At 43.6% G+C, this 21,914-nt stretch overlaps 1 protein-coding gene and 1 long non-coding RNA gene across 8 annotated transcripts in view; one reads left to right on the top strand and one right to left on the bottom strand.

The window, feature by feature from the left end:
• Positions 1-21,914, top strand: part of AMPD3 (adenosine monophosphate deaminase 3) — a 56,131-nt gene that overhangs the window by 9,881 nt on the left and 24,336 nt on the right. For 4 of the 6 annotated variants that reach the window (XR_005597766.1, XM_039535727.1, XM_039535725.1 and 1 more), the window contains exons 2-6: positions 909-1,134; positions 3,997-4,192; positions 5,621-5,786; positions 9,361-9,580; positions 14,013-14,142. Coding sequence is in view for 5 of the 6 variants with exons in the window: in XM_039535725.1 (XP_039391659.1) it covers positions 909-1,134; positions 3,997-4,192; positions 5,621-5,786; positions 9,361-9,580; positions 14,013-14,142 (938 nt within the window). In the remaining variant the exon portion in view is untranslated. The remainder of the gene's footprint in view (positions 1-908; positions 1,135-3,996; positions 4,193-5,620; positions 5,787-9,360; positions 9,581-14,012; positions 14,143-21,914) is intronic. The other 2 variants (XM_039535728.1, XM_039535726.1) reach the window with 1 other exon arrangement.
• Positions 1,022-21,797, bottom strand: LOC120403869. Of its 2 annotated transcripts, none has more exons than XR_005597767.1 (4): positions 21,679-21,797; positions 17,860-17,942; positions 5,705-5,801; positions 1,022-1,158 (listed from the first exon to the last, which is right to left on the bottom strand). It is a non-coding gene; the product is annotated as an uncharacterized LOC120403869 (long non-coding RNA). The 2 variants fall into 2 exon arrangements; XR_005597768.1 differs by lacking the exon at positions 1,022-1,158 and adding an exon at positions 4,089-4,225.

Genomic DNA, 21,914 nt, shown 5'->3' with positions numbered 1-21,914 from the left:
TAAGTTTTCTTTGTAGTGTTTCTACCTTAAAAATAAAATAGCTTTGCATAAAAAGAACAGTGTGGTCACTTATACCTGTTGACAATCTTTCTGCTATCAGTCTCTGAAATGAAAGCAAGCAGGTGTGCTTGGCAGCCTGTCTCAGTAGAGTCAGGGAACTGTGCAGCCTGGAAATACCCTGGTCAGAAGGGAGTGAGACACAGGTATCAGCCCAAGAAAAGCAATGGCTAGAGGTCTGGAAGCTTGAGAGTGGGTGCCCTTGTTGAACCACTGTGGGGAAATACAGATGCAGTTCCCCTGAACCGTGACACAAGGTTGTGAATCACATTAAAAGATTAGTGCAAGTGAACATCCTTATTAATAATAATATTTGCCATCTCTATATCTTCACATAGAAGATGATAAATACAAGAATATCCTTCAGCCCAAGCAGCATTACTCAGCAATGGAAATCTCATCTTACCCTGTATCATATGATCATCTGGCACAGAGAATGGGCTTTCATTCAGTCTCCTTCTCTTCAACCAGCCTTAAGGCAGTGGTGTTTTTGTGCCTAAATCAATTTGTACCTTAGAAGTGTTACTTTCTGATGGAAGAAACAAAATTTATCCTTTGAGTTTAAAAAAAAAAAGTCCTAATTCACAAATTAAACTGAGCTCCAAAACAAATGTACTCAAAGGTTTCCCTTGATTCTTATGACAGATTGGTTGTTACCTTATATACTATTGACTACTGTTAAGCTAGTGTCCTGTAGTGTGCTTCATAGCTAGTGTGCAGTAAATTGTATGCATGCACACTTTCTCTCATTCTAAAAACTCTTATTTTCGTTTCAGTAGAAATGCCATGAAAATAATGTTTATTCACGTTTTAGTTACAATTCTGTGAACTGGCTTGTTTTTTCTTATTAGCAGAAATGCCTAGGCAATTTCCAAAGCTGAACATTTCTGAGGTTGATGAGCAGGTACGGATTCTAGCAGAGAAGGTATTTGCTAAAGTTCTCCGAGAAGAAGATAGCAAAGATGCCTTGTCACTATTCACTGTGCCTGAAGACTGTCCTATTGGGCAGAAAGAGGCTAAAGAGAGGGAACTGGAGAAGGAGTTGGCAGAACAGCATTCTGTGGAGACAGCTAAGAGGTTTGTTCAGTAGTCATTGTTTTCCTGGAAAAATGTTTAAAGTGGGTTTTAGAATTACATACAGGAATACATCACAAATGGCATGATACTTGAACACAGAAGCTGTATGATTTAGAATGTGCTGCTTTATTGCACGTGTTCCTGGAAGTTGTAATACTGAATGCTTTGATATATACAAAGGGTCAAACTCTGGCAGCTGCTTTGCAACAAACACAGTGTCTTGAAAAGGCAAACATATGTTGCAAAGTTTCCGAATTTGCTTACATTCGGAATGTGATGAACACAATGCACATCACCACCCCACAAACATATTGCTATTGGACCAGATCCTGAGAGGTGCTCTTCACCTGCAGTACTCTTTAAAATAAATTAGTGGGAAATTACAGGTTCTTAGCACCTGCTTGTTCTGATGCATTAAGGATGGGAATAATCTGCCCCAGGATTGTTCAGAGAGACCATTTCAAGGTCAGGGAACATACACACATGAACAGGTGGCTTTCACACCCTTTGTAAAGCCCCTTTGTGGCTCCTGTTGCAGATGATCTGGGGAGTGTCCTCTAACAGAGTTATAGAAGGATCCTGAGTTGGTGAGGTCATTCCCTGACATGTACTCTCAGTAATACCATAGGAATACACAAGTTCAACAAAACATAGCTGGTGAGAGGCAAATACAAACAGATTCTTTCAGTGTAAATAAAATCAGCAACACATTAAGGAAGCTGTGTTTGTTTTTTGAACACATGATTTTCAGTCTCAGTGAGTTTTAACACATCTAAACATTTACAGAAGTCAGCATTCAATGTTTTTGTTTTAGCTCTCTATAAAAATAGATGACAGCAAATGCTTGATTTTTATCACTGAAGGAGAAACTGAGAAGTGTCATGGGCTCAAATGGGTTATTATTAGGGTCTCCTTAACTCAGAGATAAAGGTCATATGAGATCTAATAATTGCCATCTACTAAACAAATGAAGTTCTAAAAATACACATTCATTCTATTTTTCTTTGAGCAAAAGATTACATCAATTACTTAAATATGGACTTTTTTAATTATAATATAACAGGGAAGCAAGGTAGAAAAGTGATTTAATTCTGCTATCAACATGATATTTGCTGAGAGATTTTGGAGGTGAATCATGAAAGTTCAATTAGTGGGTTTCAGCAGTTGACATGGTCATAAAAATAAAATAATCTCTACCTTGCCTTTCCATGCATTCAAACAACCATTTGATACTTTTTTTCTTGTGGAAAAAATTCTAACAGGATATTTAAACAAAACATATTTAATGTGGGAAAATGCCTTATAAAAATAGCTTCAATCAAGCTGTGTTTGGGTCTAAGTAGTAGTACAGGCCTTATCCTGGTAAGTGGGATACTATATTTATGCTATTCACTTGTGGGGATGGAACTAGTAATCACCCTTGCCCTCAGTGATTGAAGAACACTTATGGCCCAGTTCTGCCTTCAGTTATACGAGTATAACTCCCACTGACTTCAGTTTGTATTGAGTGAAATTTTAAGAGGCGCTTCAGTATTGACTTCGGGGCATGGAGGTTACACTTATGTAAGTGAAGGTAGAATTTGGCTCGTGTATTATTTATACCACAAGTTTGAGGGAGTAAATAGAGTGTCACAGAATCAATACAAATCTCCAGACTTCAGTGTTCCTTCTGTTTAAGGGCTCTTACATCCACTGGATTGGAGAAGGAATCTTTAGAGGTTCTTGAAGTAGGTGTCAAGTTTTACCATTGGTCACTGTTACTAGGCAATGGTGGCTCTGTATTTGCATTACTATTCAAGTTTTCCTGTAAGGTCATTTTAAAGTTTTGGCACTTTTTCTGTAAAATTATGAAGTGGGAGAAGTTTACAGCATGCAAGTCACAGATAATTCATTATTTCAAGTATATTTTAAATGTTTAGAAAAATAAATTGCAAATAAGCTTTATAAGGGAGTTTTAATTTAGTGGTATACAAATATATCTTTTACAAGACTGATTGCTAATCAGGACATTATGCATAGCCATCAGTCAGTTAAACTTGTCTTAAGCAAGGGATTAACAAACAGTTTGCCTGATGAGTTGGGCTTTACCTTTGTATGGGAAACCTCATGTGGTATTCTAAAGTGGCAATTTAAAACAGGGATTTTATTTTGTTATACAAGTCCATTCCTGCTCTCAGTGAAGCAAAAGGCCAAATTCCCATTGAATACTAAAGCATGATCCTGTTGAAGTCAATCAACTGAAGCGATTTTCCTCATATGGACAGAACATGCCTTTGCTACTTACAATACACCAGAAACACACCTGTATTTTTAAATGAAACCATACCTGTCAGCTTGATATGTTTCTAAAATCTGCAGCTGTCATCAAGAATCAGAAGCCTATGTAATAGCTTTTGATGGTATATAACCACTTACCTTACCCAGTACACACCCACTCACATTCCTAGCTGCCATTTTATTAAGTTCTGGTGCAATAATGTTTTAAGAGTCAGAAATTTCTCAACTCCTGTTATATTAAGCACAGGTGTAGTAAACATATTTTCTGCCCATTACAGTGACATCAGTCTCTCACATGTAAGTGATGCTGCAACACCACAAAAAATAAAATCTGCACACCAACTTTGTTATCTATTTTCTAAATAATCAGGGCTGCTTGTGTGTGTGTGGTACATAAATTGCATGTAGCATGCTACAAGTGTCAGAAATATCACTGGACTAAATATTTCAAAACTCATTTTTATAAACCCAAATTTTTGAATAATTTGAAATCTATCATATTACAGAAAGCCTTCTAGAATGAAATAGTTCTTTGCTACATAGACAGGTTTCTGATATATAACTTTTGATACCATGAATTCCTAGGAAGAAAAGTTTCAAGATGATTCGGTCCCAGTCCTTGTCATTACAAATGCCAACCCAAGAGTGGAAGGCACCATCAGTCAGTTCGCTTCCCTCTCCTGCAACTCCAGTTCTTCCAGGTGTTGGTCAGCCACCCCAAGTGCCATTTACAGTTCCAGAGTTTCAGAGAGTTACAATTGGTGGGGATTACTGTGCTGGGGTAAGAAATCTGTCAATTTTTTCTTTTAGTATTCTAGGTGGGAAAGGGGGAGAGAAGAAAGAGAGAGGACTTGTGCAGTGTGGAATGATTGCCTATTATGACCCTCCTGTTATACTTTGACATATCACACTGAAGTCACTGGGGTTGTACAGGTGTGATGAGGCAGAATTTGCCCCAGGTTATTTATGACTGTGTATAGTAATTGGTAAGAAAAAAAGATGTAAAATACAACAAGGCATTAAATATGTGCTTTAGCATACAGAGATGGGAGGAAGAATGCTCTTGTGGTTAAGGCCTCAACTAGATTTGGACTCAACTCTTGGTTTTAACTTCTGGCTCTTTCACCAACTTCTTCTGTGACCTTTGGGTCTTAAGTTTCAGATATAGGTGCCTAAGTCCCAGTTTTAGGGTCCCTTGGTAAATGGTGCATAAATACTTAGTGTCATTGGGCAAGAGAGAAAATGACTAGTTCAGTGGTTAAGGCATCCACTGCAGAGGTGGGAGACCCAGGGTCCAGTCCCACTGCTCCACTCACTCCTTATTTATACACAGTGGAAGAGTTTTAGGAGGAGAGATTTAGGAAGCGCCATATCAGAATATCCCATAGGCCAGTGATTAGAGCACTCTCCTGAGAGGTGAGACACCACTTTCAAATCCTCTCTATTTCTGCCAGAGAAGGGGGAATTGAACCTGGGTGTCTCCCATATCCCACATGAGTGCTCTAACCACTAGACTAACAATTAGTAGGTTGGCAGCAGCACAACTTCCTCCCCCCATTTTGTGTAGAGTGAGGGCAGGTGCTTAACTCATTGCCACAGGAAATGACTTAGCCACCTGATTCCAGGTGGTAGGTTCCTATTCATGGATTGCTAGCAGAGCTAGATGCCTATCTCCGTCAGAGTGGCAGGGTTTAAGACACGCCTCTGTCATAGGCATCTCCCATTGGCTAGCTTAGAAGTTTCCCACATGATGTGCTGTCTTTTGTGAATCACATTCTGAGGCTCCTATCTCTCCCCATTCATTGACGTTTTTAAGGTCAGGCTTGACAAAGTCCTGGCTGGGATAATTTAGTTGGGGATTGGTCCTGCTTTGAGCAGGGAGTTGGACTAGATGACCTCCTGAGGTCCCTTCCAACCCTGATAGTCTATGATTCTATGATTGTATGGGGAGCGTAGGCACCTAGCTTGGCTTTATGTATCACAGTGTTCCTGTGATTTTCTAGACACCTAGAAGTAGGCACCATACTGCTGAGCATTGCAATGTCTAAGTCAATTTGTGGATCCAGGCCTTAGACCAAATCCTATTAAGGCTTCCACTTCTGGAAATAATCTTGTTATTGCCCAACTGGGTTCAAATGAATGACAAACTGACTTTTAATAGATGCTCCTGTTTCTCTTCCCTCAGTATTTATACAGCTTCTCTTTTCAGGTTACAGTTGATGATTACGAACAGGCTGCGAAGGGCCTGGTGAAAGCTCTGCTAATTCGAGAGAAGTATTGTCGCCTTGCTTACCATCGCTTTCCAAGAACAACAGCACAGTATTTATGCAGTATGCAAGATGAAAAATGGAAGATGGAAGATGAAGTATGTCCAGGTACAATAGGTTTCCCTTTAAAAAAAAAAAGACTATTATACTGTAGAAATCATCATTTGGTTTCTGTGATTATTTCTATTTAGAATAAAAAGGCTACATTCTGAAATCTATTTTCCAGTCTGAATAAGCAAACACTAGATAGGGACTCAAGCTTCAAAGTTCATTCTGAATTTAAATTTTCCTGAAGTTCAGGGAGGTTTGAATGTGGGATTTTGGTCTGGAATAAACTCTAGTTTAAAAACCAACTAACCAAACCAACCAACCCCTGCATGCCCCTAAAGACACACTGGAATTCTGACATTAATATTTGCAGCAAACAAAGTAATGTAAATAACATTTTAACCACAATAATGAGGGAGAAAGGTGTAGGTTGTGAAGGAGGCCAGTCCTTTGGACCTGATTGTAGGGACCACATTTATTTTACATCCCTGGATATATGAGAGTATATTGTTAAATAGCCATAAACGTGTGAGAGGCTTAGTCTTTGTTGGACCTAGACACATCCTCAGCCATGAACTCAGCTGGAAAGAGATATTATGGTTGTCGTCCCCTATAGTGGCAGGGAGGAGGAAGTTTATATGTCCTCAAGTAGAAGATTTTATATTAAAAGGAAACTTTTCTGGTGAGAGTAGAAATATACTGAATATTCAAGAGAAGATAGATGACATTTGTGAGAATTTCTAGACTAGTTGGTGAGACGACATGGCTGTCTAGATGCAAGAAAAATCTTATTTGAAAACAAGTTTCACATTGTTATTTCTAAGGTATTAGTAATTAAGTAAAAATATGATTTTAAGGTTGTGATTTAAGTTGTAAATGCCTCTTTAAAGTATTTTAGTAAGTTGTATCCAGGTGGTTGTGAATTTGAATACCTATTTACTGTTGAGACACTTCTGGTATCAATTCACAGCACATATCTTCAGGTGCTGTAATTTCAAAAAGGAATGGCAAGGATGTGGTAACTTCCCTTTCTTACCTAGTCTGTTAAGCCAAGACTGAATGCACAATCTTATCATTCAGACTACTTAATACTAAGTACAGGCATGGTTTAATTGGTTTAGGTCAGCTATAGCTGAGGTTGCAATACACTGTATGCTAGTTACACACTAAGAGAGGGTATGATCTAATCACTAATTAGTGATGGGTAAGGCTAAGATTTTATCATGGATATTTTTAGTAAAAAAGTCATGAACAGGGCAAAACAGAAAAATTCACAGAAGCCCTGACTTGTCCCTAACTTTTACTAAAAATATCCCTTCAAGTGGGGCAGCTACAGGGATAGGAGCTGCCTGTAGCAGCTGGGGGCTGCAGGATACCCCTGCCACCTGCAGCTCTTGGTGTTCCCTGCTACCAGCTCAGGGTTCCCCACCATACCCCACAGCCACAGCAGCTGGGAGCTCAGGGGTTCCTGCCCCACACACCCACCCCAGGGCCCAGAGCTGCCAGGCGGTTCCCACGTCGGCGTCCAGGCGCTGCTGGGGTGCCAGAGGCTGCACGGGTACCCCACAGCTTCCTGCCCCAGTGGGCGGCAGGGGACCCTGCAGCTCCTGACCAATGCAGGTTGAAGTCAGAGGCCACTGGAAGTCATGGATTCCGTGACTTCTGTGACCTCCATGACTAAATCCCAGCCTTAGTGATGGGCAAAGGCTTTGGAGGTTCAATTTAGATAAGCACCCAAAAGTTTGCATAGCTGACTTGTATCCAAATTATTCAAACCTTGCGGAATTGTAAAATGAGACTAAAAATCTCATTAAAACAGGTCTTCTCTCTACATTTCTGGTAATTCCTGATTCTAGTTATACTGGAATAACTACAGGGAAAACTGTTGTCACTTTGATTTCTGCATTTCCTGGTTCTGGTCAAAAGCAGAGAAGCATGAAAATAAGGAGTGTTTTATAAAAATAAAAGCTGTTTTATTTGAATATGCAGAAGAGGTTTGGTCTATCCTGTAAAGTTTAAGAAACATAGAATCATAGACTTTGGGTCTTGGTTATTGCCTACCTTTGCCAAGTATGGAGCATTTTCATCAGAGGGTGAAAGTTTACTGCACCTACTCACTTATCTCACTGCATGACATGATAAGGGAGGAGAGTGTATCCTATTCCTTTCTGACTGATGTATCAGTATTGGAACTGCTGATTCACTTGTGGTGAAACATGTCCAAAACGACTGTAACAGAAAGGTGAAAGGGGACTAGTAGTCATGGAGAGGTAGTCAGTACTCAAAGATCAACTGTACTTTCATCCCCAATCTTTTTTTTGGTTAAAGTTTCTGAAATTATATTGAGACATATGTATACCTCAAATTATAATATGGTGGTGGTGATGCATACATATGAAGTCCATCTCTATATGGCATCAGAGTACTTAAAATAGTGTATTGGAATTATGAACTTTAGTAGCTGATAGATGGGGTCCTACCAAATTCACAGCCATGAAAAACAAAATGTGAAATCTGGTCTCCTATGAAATCTGGCTATTGTAAGGGGTTCACGTATTGCCACCCGTACTTCTGCACTGCCTTCATGGGCACCCAGCTGTGAAGGCATTGCCATTGCCAGCAGCAGGATAGAAGTGAAGGTGGCATGGCATGGGGGGCTTTCACTTTTGGGGGGTACGGCTGGCCTTATGCATAGGTGACTGGCTGCCCAGGGTGTCGTGGTTGGGAGGGAGGGGAGAATGCCGTGGTAGGGTCAGACAGCCAACCCAAGGCCTCTTTAACCTTGAGCGCTGGGCCCAGAGCCAGGGAGGTCCTGGGCTGGGGGCACCCCAGCCAGGGGCTCATGCCATGTGCCAGGCTACAGCTGCTAGTCCTGGCTGGGCAGGGGAGGGATGTGACTTCCTCTTCCCCAGCACAAGCTGCTCCAGGTGCTGGGTCAGACCCACCTCCAGCAACCTGTCCTGGCTGCAGGAAGCCCTGCAGCTGCTGACTGGGAGCCCAGCTGTGAAGGCAACACTGACTTCCGTGCTGTTGCTGGAGGCAAAGTGGCATGGTATGGTATTGCCACCCTGACTTCTGTGCCACTGCTGGCAGTGGTGCTGCCCTCAGAGCAGCCCGGCCAACAGCTGCCACTCTGTGGCTGCCCAGCTCTGAAAGCAGCACCAGTGCCAGCAGTGGCACAGAAGTCAGGGTGGCAATACCATGCCACCAGCAGTGCAGAAGTAATGTAGGCAAGACCCCACTCCACAATAGTCTTGTGGACCCCCCACCCCTAAACCTAACCCCATGAAATTTCAGATTTAAGTATCTGAAACTGTGAAATTTCAAATTTTAAAAATCCTAAGACTGAAATTTACCAAAATGGACCATGAATTTAGTAAGGCCCTACTTATTAAAAAAAATAAAATCAGAACTGCATTTAATTTTAATGAAGCTGGTCAGAATAAAGCCAACTGTGCTATGACTATAGGTCCTTTAGAGTACCTACCAACATGCTTTTAATAGATGAAAGATGGATTTGATATCAATCTCTCTTTTTAGAGCCAAAACTAACTATTAATTTCTTTCTGTAACTATTTTGCCTTTCAAAGTGGGTTATTTCTGACATAATTCTGACATCAAGCTTGTTTCACAGATTTCCATCCACCCCCGGGAAAACTAGAGAATCCTTACAACCTTGACGATGCTCCAGGCAATTTGGATTATGTTGTCAAAATGCAAGGTGGCATTCTCTTTGTCTATGACAACAAAGAAATGATGAAACTCAATGAGCCCCGGAGTCTGCCATATCCTGATCTGGAGACCTACACAATTGACCTTAGCCATGTTCTTGCTATGATTGCAGATGGTCCAACGTATGTATGTTTATTACCATGCTTTTCCAAAGAGCTGGTAATACAGATCAGCAGCAATTTCTTGTGAGACTGCTCATGTTCAAAGCATTTGCTTTACATCTGTTGAGTGTCTTACCATCCATGGGTGGGAAATACAGTGAAAAATGCCTTACAATGAACAGAAAAACTTAAGAAGTGAAAGCAGTATACCTCTAAAGGTGTCTTTAGCCTCTAGATCAGGGGTCGGCAACCTTTCAGAAGTGGTGTGCCGAGTCTTCATTTATTCATTCTAATTTAAGGTTTCGTGTGCTAGTAATACATTTTAACGTTTTTAGAAGGTCTCCCGCTATAAGTCTGTAAACTATTGTTTAGTGCAGTGGTTCTTAACCTGGGGCAGGGCCCGTGCAAGGATATTTTGTGCCCTAGGTGAAACTTCCACCTTGCACCCCTCTCCCCCGCACATCAGTTCATTGAGGGGCAAATCCCAACAAGCCTTTATAGATCCCAGGAGCCAGCCTTTCTAGGGGCTGCTCCCCAGACCAGGTTCCCCCCTCCCCGCACTCCCCTGGAGGGTGCACAGCCCCCCCCCCCGCAAGCCCGCCCCACCCCACCGGCCCCCACCCCGAGTCCACTCACTGGCTTTGCTGGGCTTGGGCCGCAGCAGCAGCTTGGCAGGGAGGAGCCGCCTTCCGGAGGCACCGGAGAGCCAGACCGTCCCGCTTGGGGCAGCATCGACTCCCAGCCATGGAGGAGCCGGCACAGTGCAAGGGGGTGCAAAGGCCCTGCAAAGGTGGCGGCACCGCTAGCAGGGAGCAGCTACGCGCCCGCCCCCCCCGCTCAGGCTGCAGCCTGGCGCCCCCCCAGGGGCTTCTGTAGCCTGCAGTGGATGTATGTGGGCACCAGCCCCTGTGCGCCCCCCAGCTCTTCCCTCGCCTGGGGTTACCATATTTCAACCATCAAAAAAAAGGGGAGAGCCGTGCCCTAGCCATGCCCCCATCCACTCCCTCCCACTTCCCACCCTGACTTTCCTGGTCAGAACCCCCAACCCTCCCTTGCTCCTTGTCCCGTGACTACCCCCTCCTGAGACCCCCCCACCCTAGCTGTCCCCCTAGGACCCTACCCCCTACCTGTCCCCTGACTGCTCCAACCATTCTCCACACCCCTGCCCCCAGACAGACCCCCGGGGACTCCCATGCCCCATCCAACCACTCCCCACCCCCTGACAGGACCCCCAGAACTCCCGACCCATCCAACCCTCCCTCTGCTCCCTGACTGCCTCCCGGGACTCTCTTACCAGGCCCATGCTGGTCAGACGCTGGCTCCACGTGGAGTCACAGCCCCTCCCCTGCAGAGTGCTGAGGCAGCAGGAGGGGGGGGGAGCTGCGGGAGGGGCAGCAGCGACAGTGGCTCTCACTTCCGGGAGCCACAGAACCCAAGCACAGTGAGGGGGAAGCTGGGGGTGCGCGCCGGGCCAGGCTGTGGCCTGGTGCCCCCCCACGGGGGGCTCCTGCAGCAGATGGGAGCGGTGGTCCCCGTGTGCCCCCTGGCTCCTCCCTCACCGCACTTGGGCTCTGTGGCTCCCGGGAGTGTGAGCCGCCGCCACCCCTCCCACAGCAGGCTCAGGGCCCCGCACCCCAGCGGCTCACACTCCCGGGAGCTGCAGAACCCGAGCGCGGTGAAGGGAGAGCCGGGGGGCACACCTGCCATTGGTCTGGGGTCCTGGCCGCCGGCCCTGCTCAGCCTCCTGCCGGCCTGGGGTTCCGTTCACTCAGCTGAGCAGGGCTGGCGACCGGGACTCTGGCTGGCAGCCGCGTACCAGGCAAAATCAGCTCGCGTGCCAAAGGTGGCACGTGTGCTGTAGGTTGCCAACCCCTGCTCTAGATGCTAGGCATAGTGAGGGGTGAATGAGTTTACATAAAACACGTTTCAGGCCAAATCTGATCTGAACCTTTAGAAATGTGGGAACCAGAACTGTGCATATCACCACTACAGTGTAATTGGAATATCAGCTTTCTTGTTGAATAATGAAGATTTGTGCATTTGATGTTAAAAAAAATATTAAATGCAGTACTTAAGTCTTCAGTCAGGAGGCAGGATAACAGCACTTGAGCTCACATTAGCCTCACAGTGCCCCAATATCAGGAAAAGAGGGGCACTACAGTGAATACTGCTCCCCAGAGTCTCAGATGTGGACCCTGAAACAGAACGGTAGTCTAGGTTTCCACCAAGCCATTTGCCTGCCTCACAACCACCACGTGCCCTAGATCATCTCCCTTTAAGGGAAGCCAAATCCTTCACTAGTGACAAGCTAGCCTAGCTTCTCAGAGAGATTTTCATGGAGTAGTAAAAAATTAAAATAAGAGCAGTTCTGAACCCTTTGTTCTGGCAGGGTACATATCACATTAAGCAAGCCAAAAACAGAAACAGTCCAAACCCTTTCTTCAGGCTAAATTTTAGAGTATGTTGAAACCCCCCATTTACCAGAATGAAAACAGGAACAAGCTCCCCAGAGCCTTTTCACTTCTTCAGACTAGGCTTTTCCACACTGGCTCCCACCCCAACCTGAACACAACACAACCACAAGAAAGTCTTCACAGTAATCAGCATAAACTTTCCCTTAGCCTAACCACACCAAACTATCTCTGCATTGTAGGCACCTGCCTTGCTGGCACTTCTCTCCATTCCAGGTTGGGCTGCTGGCAGGATGACAAGCTCCAGTTGGCTGAGTGCTGGCCTTTAACCCTTGCCACCTTAAATCTCCTCACCTACATTCCCGACAATCCCAGGCCCCTGACACTGGGCAAACTTGTTCTGCTTAATGTCAAATTCACTCAGACATTATGGATTCACTGACTACAACACTATTCGATTTGTGTTCCATTGAGGAAAGACTGAGAAGACTAGCAAAAGAGAAGGTGTCATGGAGCAGAGAGGGCCCCCCTGACAGTGAGGGGGTTAAGGAGGCTGACAGGCTCCTCCCTGGTAGCAGGGCTGGCTCCAGGGTTTTTGCCACCCTAAGCAACACCAAAAAAAAAAAGCAGCCCCAGTCACGATCTGCGAGAGCTCTACCGCTGCCGCCTCAGTCTTCGGCGGCCAGTCCTTCCCTCTGAGAGGGACCAAGGGACTAGCTACCGAATTGCCGCAGAAGAGCCGGACGAGCCACCCCTTCCCCATGGCCGCCCCAAGCACCTGCTTGCTGGGCTGGTGCCTGGAGCCGGCCCTGCCTGATAGGAAGGGTTTAGGAAAAGCTTGTGGACCCAGTTGACCCTGCTCTGCTACACTTGCAGCAACGTGAGCTTTGGAGAGGGCAGATAAGAGGAGAGGCCCTAGCTCACTTCAAACCTGCCAAGGGAGAAGACCAGAGCTCTAGTTCTTTTGGTGGGAGAGAAGCCTGGGTGGTCCTGAGATGGTATTTGCTTGCCTGCTGGATCAGCTCTCCAGGAAGGGATGAGCAGATCCTGGGAAGGGAATCTGTGGAAGCCCAGACTGGAAGCAGGGTCCTACTGAAAGGTTCAATGCCCTGAAAGGGATAGGACTAAAGTGCTCTTTAGCTGCGAGGTCAAAGCCCCAGTACCCTGACCTCAGAGAGAGATAAAAAATCAGGGTAAACATAGAACAGAAAAAAAGTGGAGCAGAGATGGTGAAAGTGAAGCAATTTGAGAGAGTGAAAAACAGAAGAATAAGACTCAAAAAGAAGCAAAAGACAGTGATAAAATACTGGTAAATACATACACCACCAATAAAGGCACCCAAAACTTAAATCACATTCACAGTAGATCATATCCTGAGGTATAACTGTTCTGGTTGAAAATAACCTACGTTTCCATGTTGTAATAGTTTTGTTTGCAGGTTGCTTCCATTGTGTAAGGAGGTGGTTTGTTTGTGTGATGGTGATCTTTAGCATCTGAGTGGTAACATTTGTTAGTTAATACATTTTACTTTTTCGTATCTTCCCTCCCCCACCCAATCATGTACCAGACTGAAAGAACTAGAAATTCCACAGAGGTACAGTGATGAGATAAAATATTACAAGTTAAAAATAGCATGCAAAAAGGGGGTAAATCATGGCCAGATACATTCCTTCAGTGTCCTTGTAGTTCTATGCTATTAAAAAAAACAACTTCCCAGCACATTCTGTTAGCATTTTATTAACTGGCTTCATATTTGGTATCAAATCAAATTGGTATCAAATTTAGGGCCTAATTGGTAACCACAAAAATCAAGCTTCAGAGTGGTAGCTGTGTTAATCTATATCAGCAAAAAGAACGAGTACTTGTGGCACTGATATAATGATATCTAGCCATTTTCATCCATAGATCTGATCAATCACATGTCTGGGACTTATTAAAATATGGATAAATCTAATGGCTGTTTCACTCAAAGTAATTTACACTCTTAAAACTTAAAGTCTGAGTAGTCTGATCATAATTAAAACATCGTCTCTCTTTTGCAGAAAAACATATTGCCACAGACGGCTTAACTTTTTAGAATCTAAATTCAGTTTACATGAGATGCTAAATGAAATGTCTGAATTTAAAGAACTGAAGAGTAATCCCCATCGAGACTTTTATAACGTGAGAAAGGTTAGTGTGAAAGGGTTTATTAGCATGCTACAGTCTTTGTGATGGAATTTTCAGTTGTCTCCCTTTAGTCTATATCATTCACTAAAATCTCTCTGTGAAATACGGATGGAATGAACAGGATGATGTATAAATACCACACACTAAACACTAGATTGCAGGATAATATTCCAATATCGTTTTTTTTTTAAAAAGCTGAACACATTTATAAATTTAACCCTTCATTGCAGGCCCTTTGCAGCCTCAGCTCAGAAACCTCCTTGCCTTAGGGAAGTGACACACTCAAAACTCTGAAGGACAAACTGTGGGCTCAATCCTCAACTTCACTGAGATTCCACTTCGTGCAGTGAGTTCTATGCCACCTTTCCACTGTTCTGATCCTGAGCTAACCAGGAACTGAAACAGCTCTTGGTGCAATTTAGAGCAGCTAATAATCTGATGGAGTCATGTGCACTTTGCCCCAGTCCCACCTGCTCATGGCACATTTTCTCTGCCCCTAACATAGCCCTGTGTGGATAGGATGGGCTGGGGCATTGAACCAACTATGCTGCCTTTGCCCTCCAGAGAATTCCCTTGTGTCAGAGGGAATCCTTGGCTGCTCCTTTACAAGCAGCTGGGAAGCTGTCCTCACAGCCTCAGCAGTGCAAAGCAGACAGAACTGGGGCCAAGGATTGTGCCCTGTGTCCTCAGATGTGCATATTGATCTCATGGATTTTAATGAGAGTCTTATCATAATATGACGTGGAGGGTTTTATCTAACGAATTAAACAGAAGCTATATGGGCACATCCATGTATAGGATTTGGCCATAAAAATACTGCAAGAGGTTACTTCAGTGCAGCCACTGAATATACACTTAAACTGAAAGGTAGTAAAAACAGGTTTCATTGTCATACTAGCTAACAATACTTATCTTCTTGTGATTTTCTAAATGCTGTAACATCTGTCCTCTTGTCTAACTCCATGTTAGGTCACTAGGTTCATAACAGTTTAGTTTTGCATTTTCCCCTAGGTCCTACTTTGGTTCTGCCATAAGACATGGATGGATTTATTATAGATAGTCAAAAAATTCTAATAGTTTAGGAACAAATTTAAGGCTTGGAATAAACTGAGTTTATTATCTGGTTGGAACAGACCATTTCACCAATCCCTCCCTTTGCAAGTCCAGACCTAGTTCTTATCTTCTCCACTGACAGATTGTGCACACACCCCGTAGGACTGTTAACAGCAACAGAAAATGAGCCAGCCTGGAAAAAACTGATACCAGTAACGTTGCTCAGTTTCATAATATGTTTATTTCATAATGTGCTACTGAAGTCCAAATGTGGCTAGCGTAGTCGAGGCGTATGAGGAAGGAAAGCATATTGAAATGCAGAGATGTGGTTTGGGACTTACAGTTGAATTCTCTTAAATGAACGATTGAGGAACTGTGCCTATAGAAAAGCTTATCTTCCACTTTGTGTAATCGGGTGCATCAAAGATAAATGTGCTGTTCACAAGTATGTTTGAACAAGGGATCAGCAGTAAACAGAAATGGGGATGATCTCTGCCAGAAGCAAGGAAATCCCCTCCTTTAAACTCAAAAAGATTGCCAGTTGTATTTTTAGACAGCCTGTATGTATTTACGGAATGGCCTGTTTACTGCTGAGCAGTAAGAAAGTGTTACGGATCTGTGCTAAGCAATAGAGTATCATTTTGCAAGTTCAGTACATACGCTCAGTAGTCATCCTCAAATTTTATAAGTGGACTCTCCACTGCATTAGCCAAGTCATCAGTGAAAATATTGATGAGTACCAGATACAGGACATATCTCTGCAAGATCCCACCAGATACATCCTTCCAGTTTGACAGCGAACCATTGATAACTACTTTTAATATGGTCTTTCAACCAATTATGCACCCCCCCTCATAGAAGTTTAATCTACACCACATTTCCCTAATTTGCCTACAAGAATGTCATGTGGGATTATGTTAAAAGCCTTACTAAAAATCAAGATCTCACATCTACAGCTTCCTCCCTATCCACTAGGCTAGTAATAATAAGTCTCATGTTTACCCTTAATTCTACCTACTGAGTTTTGTTGCTTTAGTCGGGATTTGTTCACATGAGTAAATAAATCCCAACCAAAGCAGCAAAACTTAGTAGGTGGAATTAAGGGTAAACAACATTGTAACAGTTGGCTTTTCCCCTTCTCAGTAACAGAGGGAGCAGTTCATCCCTCTTAAGTCTTCCGGTCCTGGGGTTAAATAATGTAAACAAGTCCAACCAAGTTGTTAATCATGAACAATATTGCTAATTACCAATCATAAAGAACATCTTTTTCATTCTAAAGTTTGCATATCAACTTGATTCTCCTGGAGGGAGACACTAATACTAGTGGCTAGGGAAGAAAGTATAGTTTTTAAAATGTTATACAAATCCTATTATGTGCTTTGCTAATGCACCTCACACCTTATGTCCCAGAAACCTAATATTCTAGTGCTGGCCTTATTTAAGATGAGATTTTTCCATTATGTGGATGATATGAAAACACCATTTGAATTCAAGACTCTAGAGGTAATTCTGCAATCTGCTGCAGCCCTCTGAAGGAAGGCATAGGAATGTAGGGAAGACAAAGCGAATGGTTATGGGAACTAGTAAAGGGACATGGAGACATTCATATCTAGATTGCTAGTTTGATTGTGTCAAAGGTTAGCAGCGACCAGAAGTTGGTGGGGTTTTTGTAGCTCCCAGCTTATCAGTGTACACCTCACTAAAGCTAAGACAGCCAACACCAGTACTATGTATTGCTCATCTGTGATTCCTCTTTTGGCTATCTCAGCAGTAAATCCAAGGACAGAGTTGACACAGAAGCTGAAGCAGCCCATAGAAGAAGTCTTTCCAAATTAGGGTTGGTGCACAGCAGTTGGTTTGGGGAGAGAGGGAGCTTGCACTGCTGCTTCTGCTTGAGTCCTTAAGTCTTCATAGCTGCCAGTTTCTTATTTAGTAGTTATAAGGCTGTAGCACAGTTATGAGGTTAATGGATGAAGCCATATAAACCAGGTTTTATTTAATTCTATAACCCCCTGTGGATTGCAATTCCCATATACTCCATATACTATGTTTTTTGAGCCTACACTACACATTTCTTGTTGAGAGACAGTTGGTGAACAAGAACCCAATCCTAGAAAGTGCTGACCATCCTCGTCTCTCATTGGTCTCAATGGAAGTTGCAGATGCTACCACCTTGTGGGATCCTATCCTAAGGTCTGCTTAGGTGAAGTTAAAGTTAGATGTCCCATTGGCTTCACAGGAAGTAGTATGAAGCTCTTACTAGGAAGGGTAGTAGTGTTTACAAGAGAAAGTGTATGACCTAGAAAGCCAAGTAGTTTACAGCTGAGGGTTTCACTGGCTTAGGTATTGGAAAGACATATCACCATCAATAGGCTGCTCAAGACACCTGTGACTGTATTTATCATTAACTGTTCAAAACGTACAGCATCAACTTAACTCGGTGACAATGTTGTTTTATATGATATATGCACATAAGACTATCTGTATAAACTTTATCCTGGGGTGCAGGCCTCCAGCATAGCCCTGTAGTATCATTGCACACCTGGCCCCTTCATGTTCTTTCACTCAGTTACCCAGACTAAATTGGTTTAAGACATGTAAACACCCCCCCCCGTGTGGGGGTCTAGGATTTTTTTCTTTAAAGTCTTTTTACCAAGTGTAACTCACTGTGTTAGTTGCCCCACTCTGGGTCCATGTAAGAGTTGCAGTCAGCTCTCTCTCCTTCAAAACAGGAATTCCCAGCTCTCTTCCTGGAAGAGGGTATACTTCAGTTAAACAGTCACTGTCTCTCCTTAAGGCAGCAACCCCAGCCCTCCTCAGAGAGCTGGGTAATTCAGGCAGTCATTAACTCTCTCCTTAACCCAGAAGTCCCCAGCTCTCCTTCTTGGAGCAGGATTGTAATTTAGTCACCAGTAGGGCCTTAGCCAGCTTATTGTTAGGTGACTCTTCCCTTCTGTTAGTCCTCAGGTTCAGAAGGTTTGTTTGACTGACTGACACAGACCTCTCCTACTGGTGTCTATCTGCTATGAGAGAGGAGGCAACATTTGAGCTGGGTGAAGGGGACCAGCATATTCTCAGTTGGTTTAGTGAGAGGGGAGTCTGCCTCCCCCTCTCAGCAAGGCTCCTGGCCCTGGGCCCTTAAAGGCACAGTGATGAGATTTCCACCCAAGCACTGCTTATTCCCAGAGTTGCTTCCTCTCTGTCCTTATCCCCTACATCCTTGAATGTACATATATCATACCTTTCAAAATCTGAAAGAGCAATGTTAAATCATAGCGTGAGCTGACCACTAGGCTCTACTACCTTTAAGGGGGCAGACTGCCCCATCCCACACACTGCTTTTATTAGTGACTTAGAAGGTGTTGAGACAGATTCAAGCCACACAGTGTAGGAAAAAGCTTATTATGAAGAGAAACAGTTAATCCCTTCATTTGTAACTTTTTGAAAATTCAGGAGTGGGGACAGTAGGATGGAAATCAGTGGAAGATGGCTGGCTAGTGACGGGGACTGGGTGCATAGTGTGTCAGCTGAGGAACATGCTTTGCTGAGGCAGGGGTAAAGGTGGGAGGGAAGAGAAGCAATGGGAGGTGGAATGAGGGAAGTGGACAGAGGAGGTTAGGTGTGAGGGGAACAGGAGAATGTGGTAAGCATGGGGACCCAGGCAGGATGAAGACGATATACAAGTGCAGTTGTCTTATCTGGTTGGTGGGAGGAACGACTATTTCGTTCTCCCTGCTCGGATGGCAGAGGGTGGTCAAAAGGGTTCAAAGGCAGTCCTGTGACAAGAGGAGGAGAGGTGGCCTGTGGGGAAAACCTTCAGTGCAAATTCAGTAGAGTTGGCTCTCTGACAGGAAGGGCTGCTGGGCAAATGGGAGTGCTGCAGTTCTTTGATTGGTGGCACACTGGAATGAAAGGTTAAAGGAAACATTTGGGGTACTGTGGGTTTTGTTGGGTGAGACATTTAGTTCACATGAGGTGTAGTCCATATTCAAACAGAAGCTTCCATATGTCATTAGGGTTATTGGTTTATTTGAATAAAGTAGTGAGATTAAGAAGACCATGGGCTACATGCTCCTTCTTGTGGAACTAAACCAGGAAACCCTACAATGAGTTTTCTGACTCTTCACCAAAAGGAAAAGGTTTAGGAGATATCAAAGGAGACATGAGACAACATCTGAAGACAGAGCAAATGACAAGAAACAGATCCAAAAAGGGTCAAATGGAAAAGGCTGGAAAACATATAGGAAGAAAAAGCCTCAGTCTTGTATTGAATCCCTCCCTCTCTCTATTGTCTGTATGTGATGTAATTAAGGTAGAATGTACAAGGTCTTTGGGACAGGGACTTGTTAGATCTGTCTATAGAACCCTTAGCACACTCTGGGCACCATATCAAGAACTCCTCAAAAAGGAGCCTAGTTTTGCAATTTTTGTATACACACAGAGACCACTATCTGAGTGAAAATGGGCTTCTGTTTTAGAGCAAAGATGCCTTTCATAATGGAAAAAGTAATGTACACAGTTACATTTTCATATGCTTATGGTAAAAATAGCCATTGTGATGAAATTTCAAATAAAGCCAAATTTGTGGAGGGGGAGGATGGGTTGATCATACAGCACTAGAAAACAATTTATGCTGCATTCAAAGTCAAACTCTTGCACAACTCCAGTCAAAATCATATATGATGACATATTTACTCAGGTTTCTGTTTTTAGCTGGTTTATGCAAGTTGATTTTCATCTTCAGACTTTGAATTGTCAGTGTGCATAAATGTGTGCTAATAAATTATGCAGTATAGTATATGGATCACTTTTCCAAGTACATTTCAGAAACTCAAGATTGCATTATACTCAAATAAATGTTGTTGTGTCAGTTTGCCACACTCACGGAGATCAACATTTATTGGGTATATTTCAGGGAGGTAGCCAGAGAATCTGGAGTAGTCTGGCGGAAATAGTGACAGAGGTGCCAGGAAAGTGATCACACTACTGGGTAATGAATAGATTTAGAAAATGAATGGAGTCATGTTTCCCTGGGAATAAGCTTCCTGATCTTAGCTCAGATATGGTGGCATCCGTGGCAGAGTAGTGAGAACACCTTAGAGGTGTTACATGATCCTCTTGAATCACCCATGTATTGTTGAGAGAAAAAAATTGTTTCTGAGTAGAGTGACTTTAAAGAAACTGCAATTGCTGATCGGTCACCATCTTTGACAGCAAGTAAATAAGCTTCCAGTCTTTTCCTTCAACAAAGGTGTGTTCATTTTTGGGTTGAAAAGGAGGGAATGGTTGTCTACAAGGTTTATGAATTACAAGAGGTTGAGTCCCCTGTAGTTCTACAGCATCTGGGAGTTGCATTCTACACTCTACTCAGGTTTGCTAAAGGTTGGATTTTATGTTTACTAACTGTTTTCCCTGGAAGTTAGGTCACATCTATTAACTGTACCTGAGACGCTCAGTGAATCAGCCAAACCAACTAGTTTCTAGTATTTCATTGGTCAAGAGAATATTGACAGTGAACATGGTGCCTATGTCCAGAATCAAAATCTTTCAACACCCTGAGCATCTCTAAGGGCTGGTCTACACTATGAACTTATGTCCCTAAGAGAAATACTTATGCTGAGCTGACCCTTGATGTAGACAGTGCTTCCTACAGAAAGAGCAGCAAAAGTTGAGACTGTGTAGACCTTGTCTGCTGATTGTAAGGTCCCTGGGCTAGAACCTGGAGTAGCAGCTGGGAGTGGCATAGGATTGTTAGAGATACGAGGTAGATAGCCGGTCCAGAGAGACTGTGATACCCCAGAAGCAGAATGGAGGGGGCAACTATATAGTGGCCTAGCCAGAGGGCTGAATCATAGAGAGTATCCTGAGCCCTGGAGAGCAACAGAAGGGGGCGCTATACAGCATGAGAGCTGATCCCCAGACCTAGTCCCAAGGGGGTGCCCTAGGTGAGCAAACCCCAACAGGGCTCTGATTACAATACATCTCTTCTGCAATCCTTTCAGCATGAGCCATGGTGTACACCCCCCCCCACCCCAGTCTGGCCTGCCCACAGACAGTCTGCCAATACAGATGTTGTATTTGCATAAACACACACTCAGCTTGTGCATGAAGATGTGGGGGGTTTTCATAGGCAAGTGGATGTGCCAGGAAATAGGGCAACTAAAGAAGCTGGATAGCAATTGGCCCTAGATGTGCAATGTACTAATCAATATTGAACTAGGTGTTACTTTATGTGGGTAATTGAGGTGATGCAGCATACAGGAGAAAGTTAGTTCCTAGTCAGAGAGGTCTAGGATACACAATAGACACCCCTGTATTTAAAGCCATAAGAAATAGCTTTGTTGCATTATGCTTGTCAGAGTATAAACATAGCTACTCAACAGCTCTACACCTAGGGTATGTCTACACTTAAAATGCTATAGTGGCACTGCTCCAGTGCAGACATTACCTATGCTGACAGAAGAGGTGATAGCTAGGTATGTTTACCTTCCATGGGCTTTCATTCCCACAACATCTCTGGGTAAACCTCTTCTGCCACAGACAGGATCCTATGGCTTTTGCTCCCTCGTGGGTGGGTGGGTGGGTGGGTGGATTGATTGATTGATTGATTCCTTCCTTCCTTCCTTCCTTCCTTCCTTCCTACCCACCTCCCTGTGCCCAGAGAACAACTAGATCCTCTCTTTGCAACTACCTTCTACAGTCAATCTCATGGCTTTATAGAA

The sequence above is a fragment of the Mauremys reevesii genome, linkage group 4, assembly GCF_016161935.1.
Source record: "Mauremys reevesii isolate NIE-2019 linkage group 4, ASM1616193v1, whole genome shotgun sequence".
Classification (NCBI taxonomy): Eukaryota; Metazoa; Chordata; order Testudines; family Geoemydidae; genus Mauremys; species Mauremys reevesii.
Note: the sequence above shows the minus strand (reverse complement) of the source record. Positions and strands in the feature narration are given on the sequence as shown.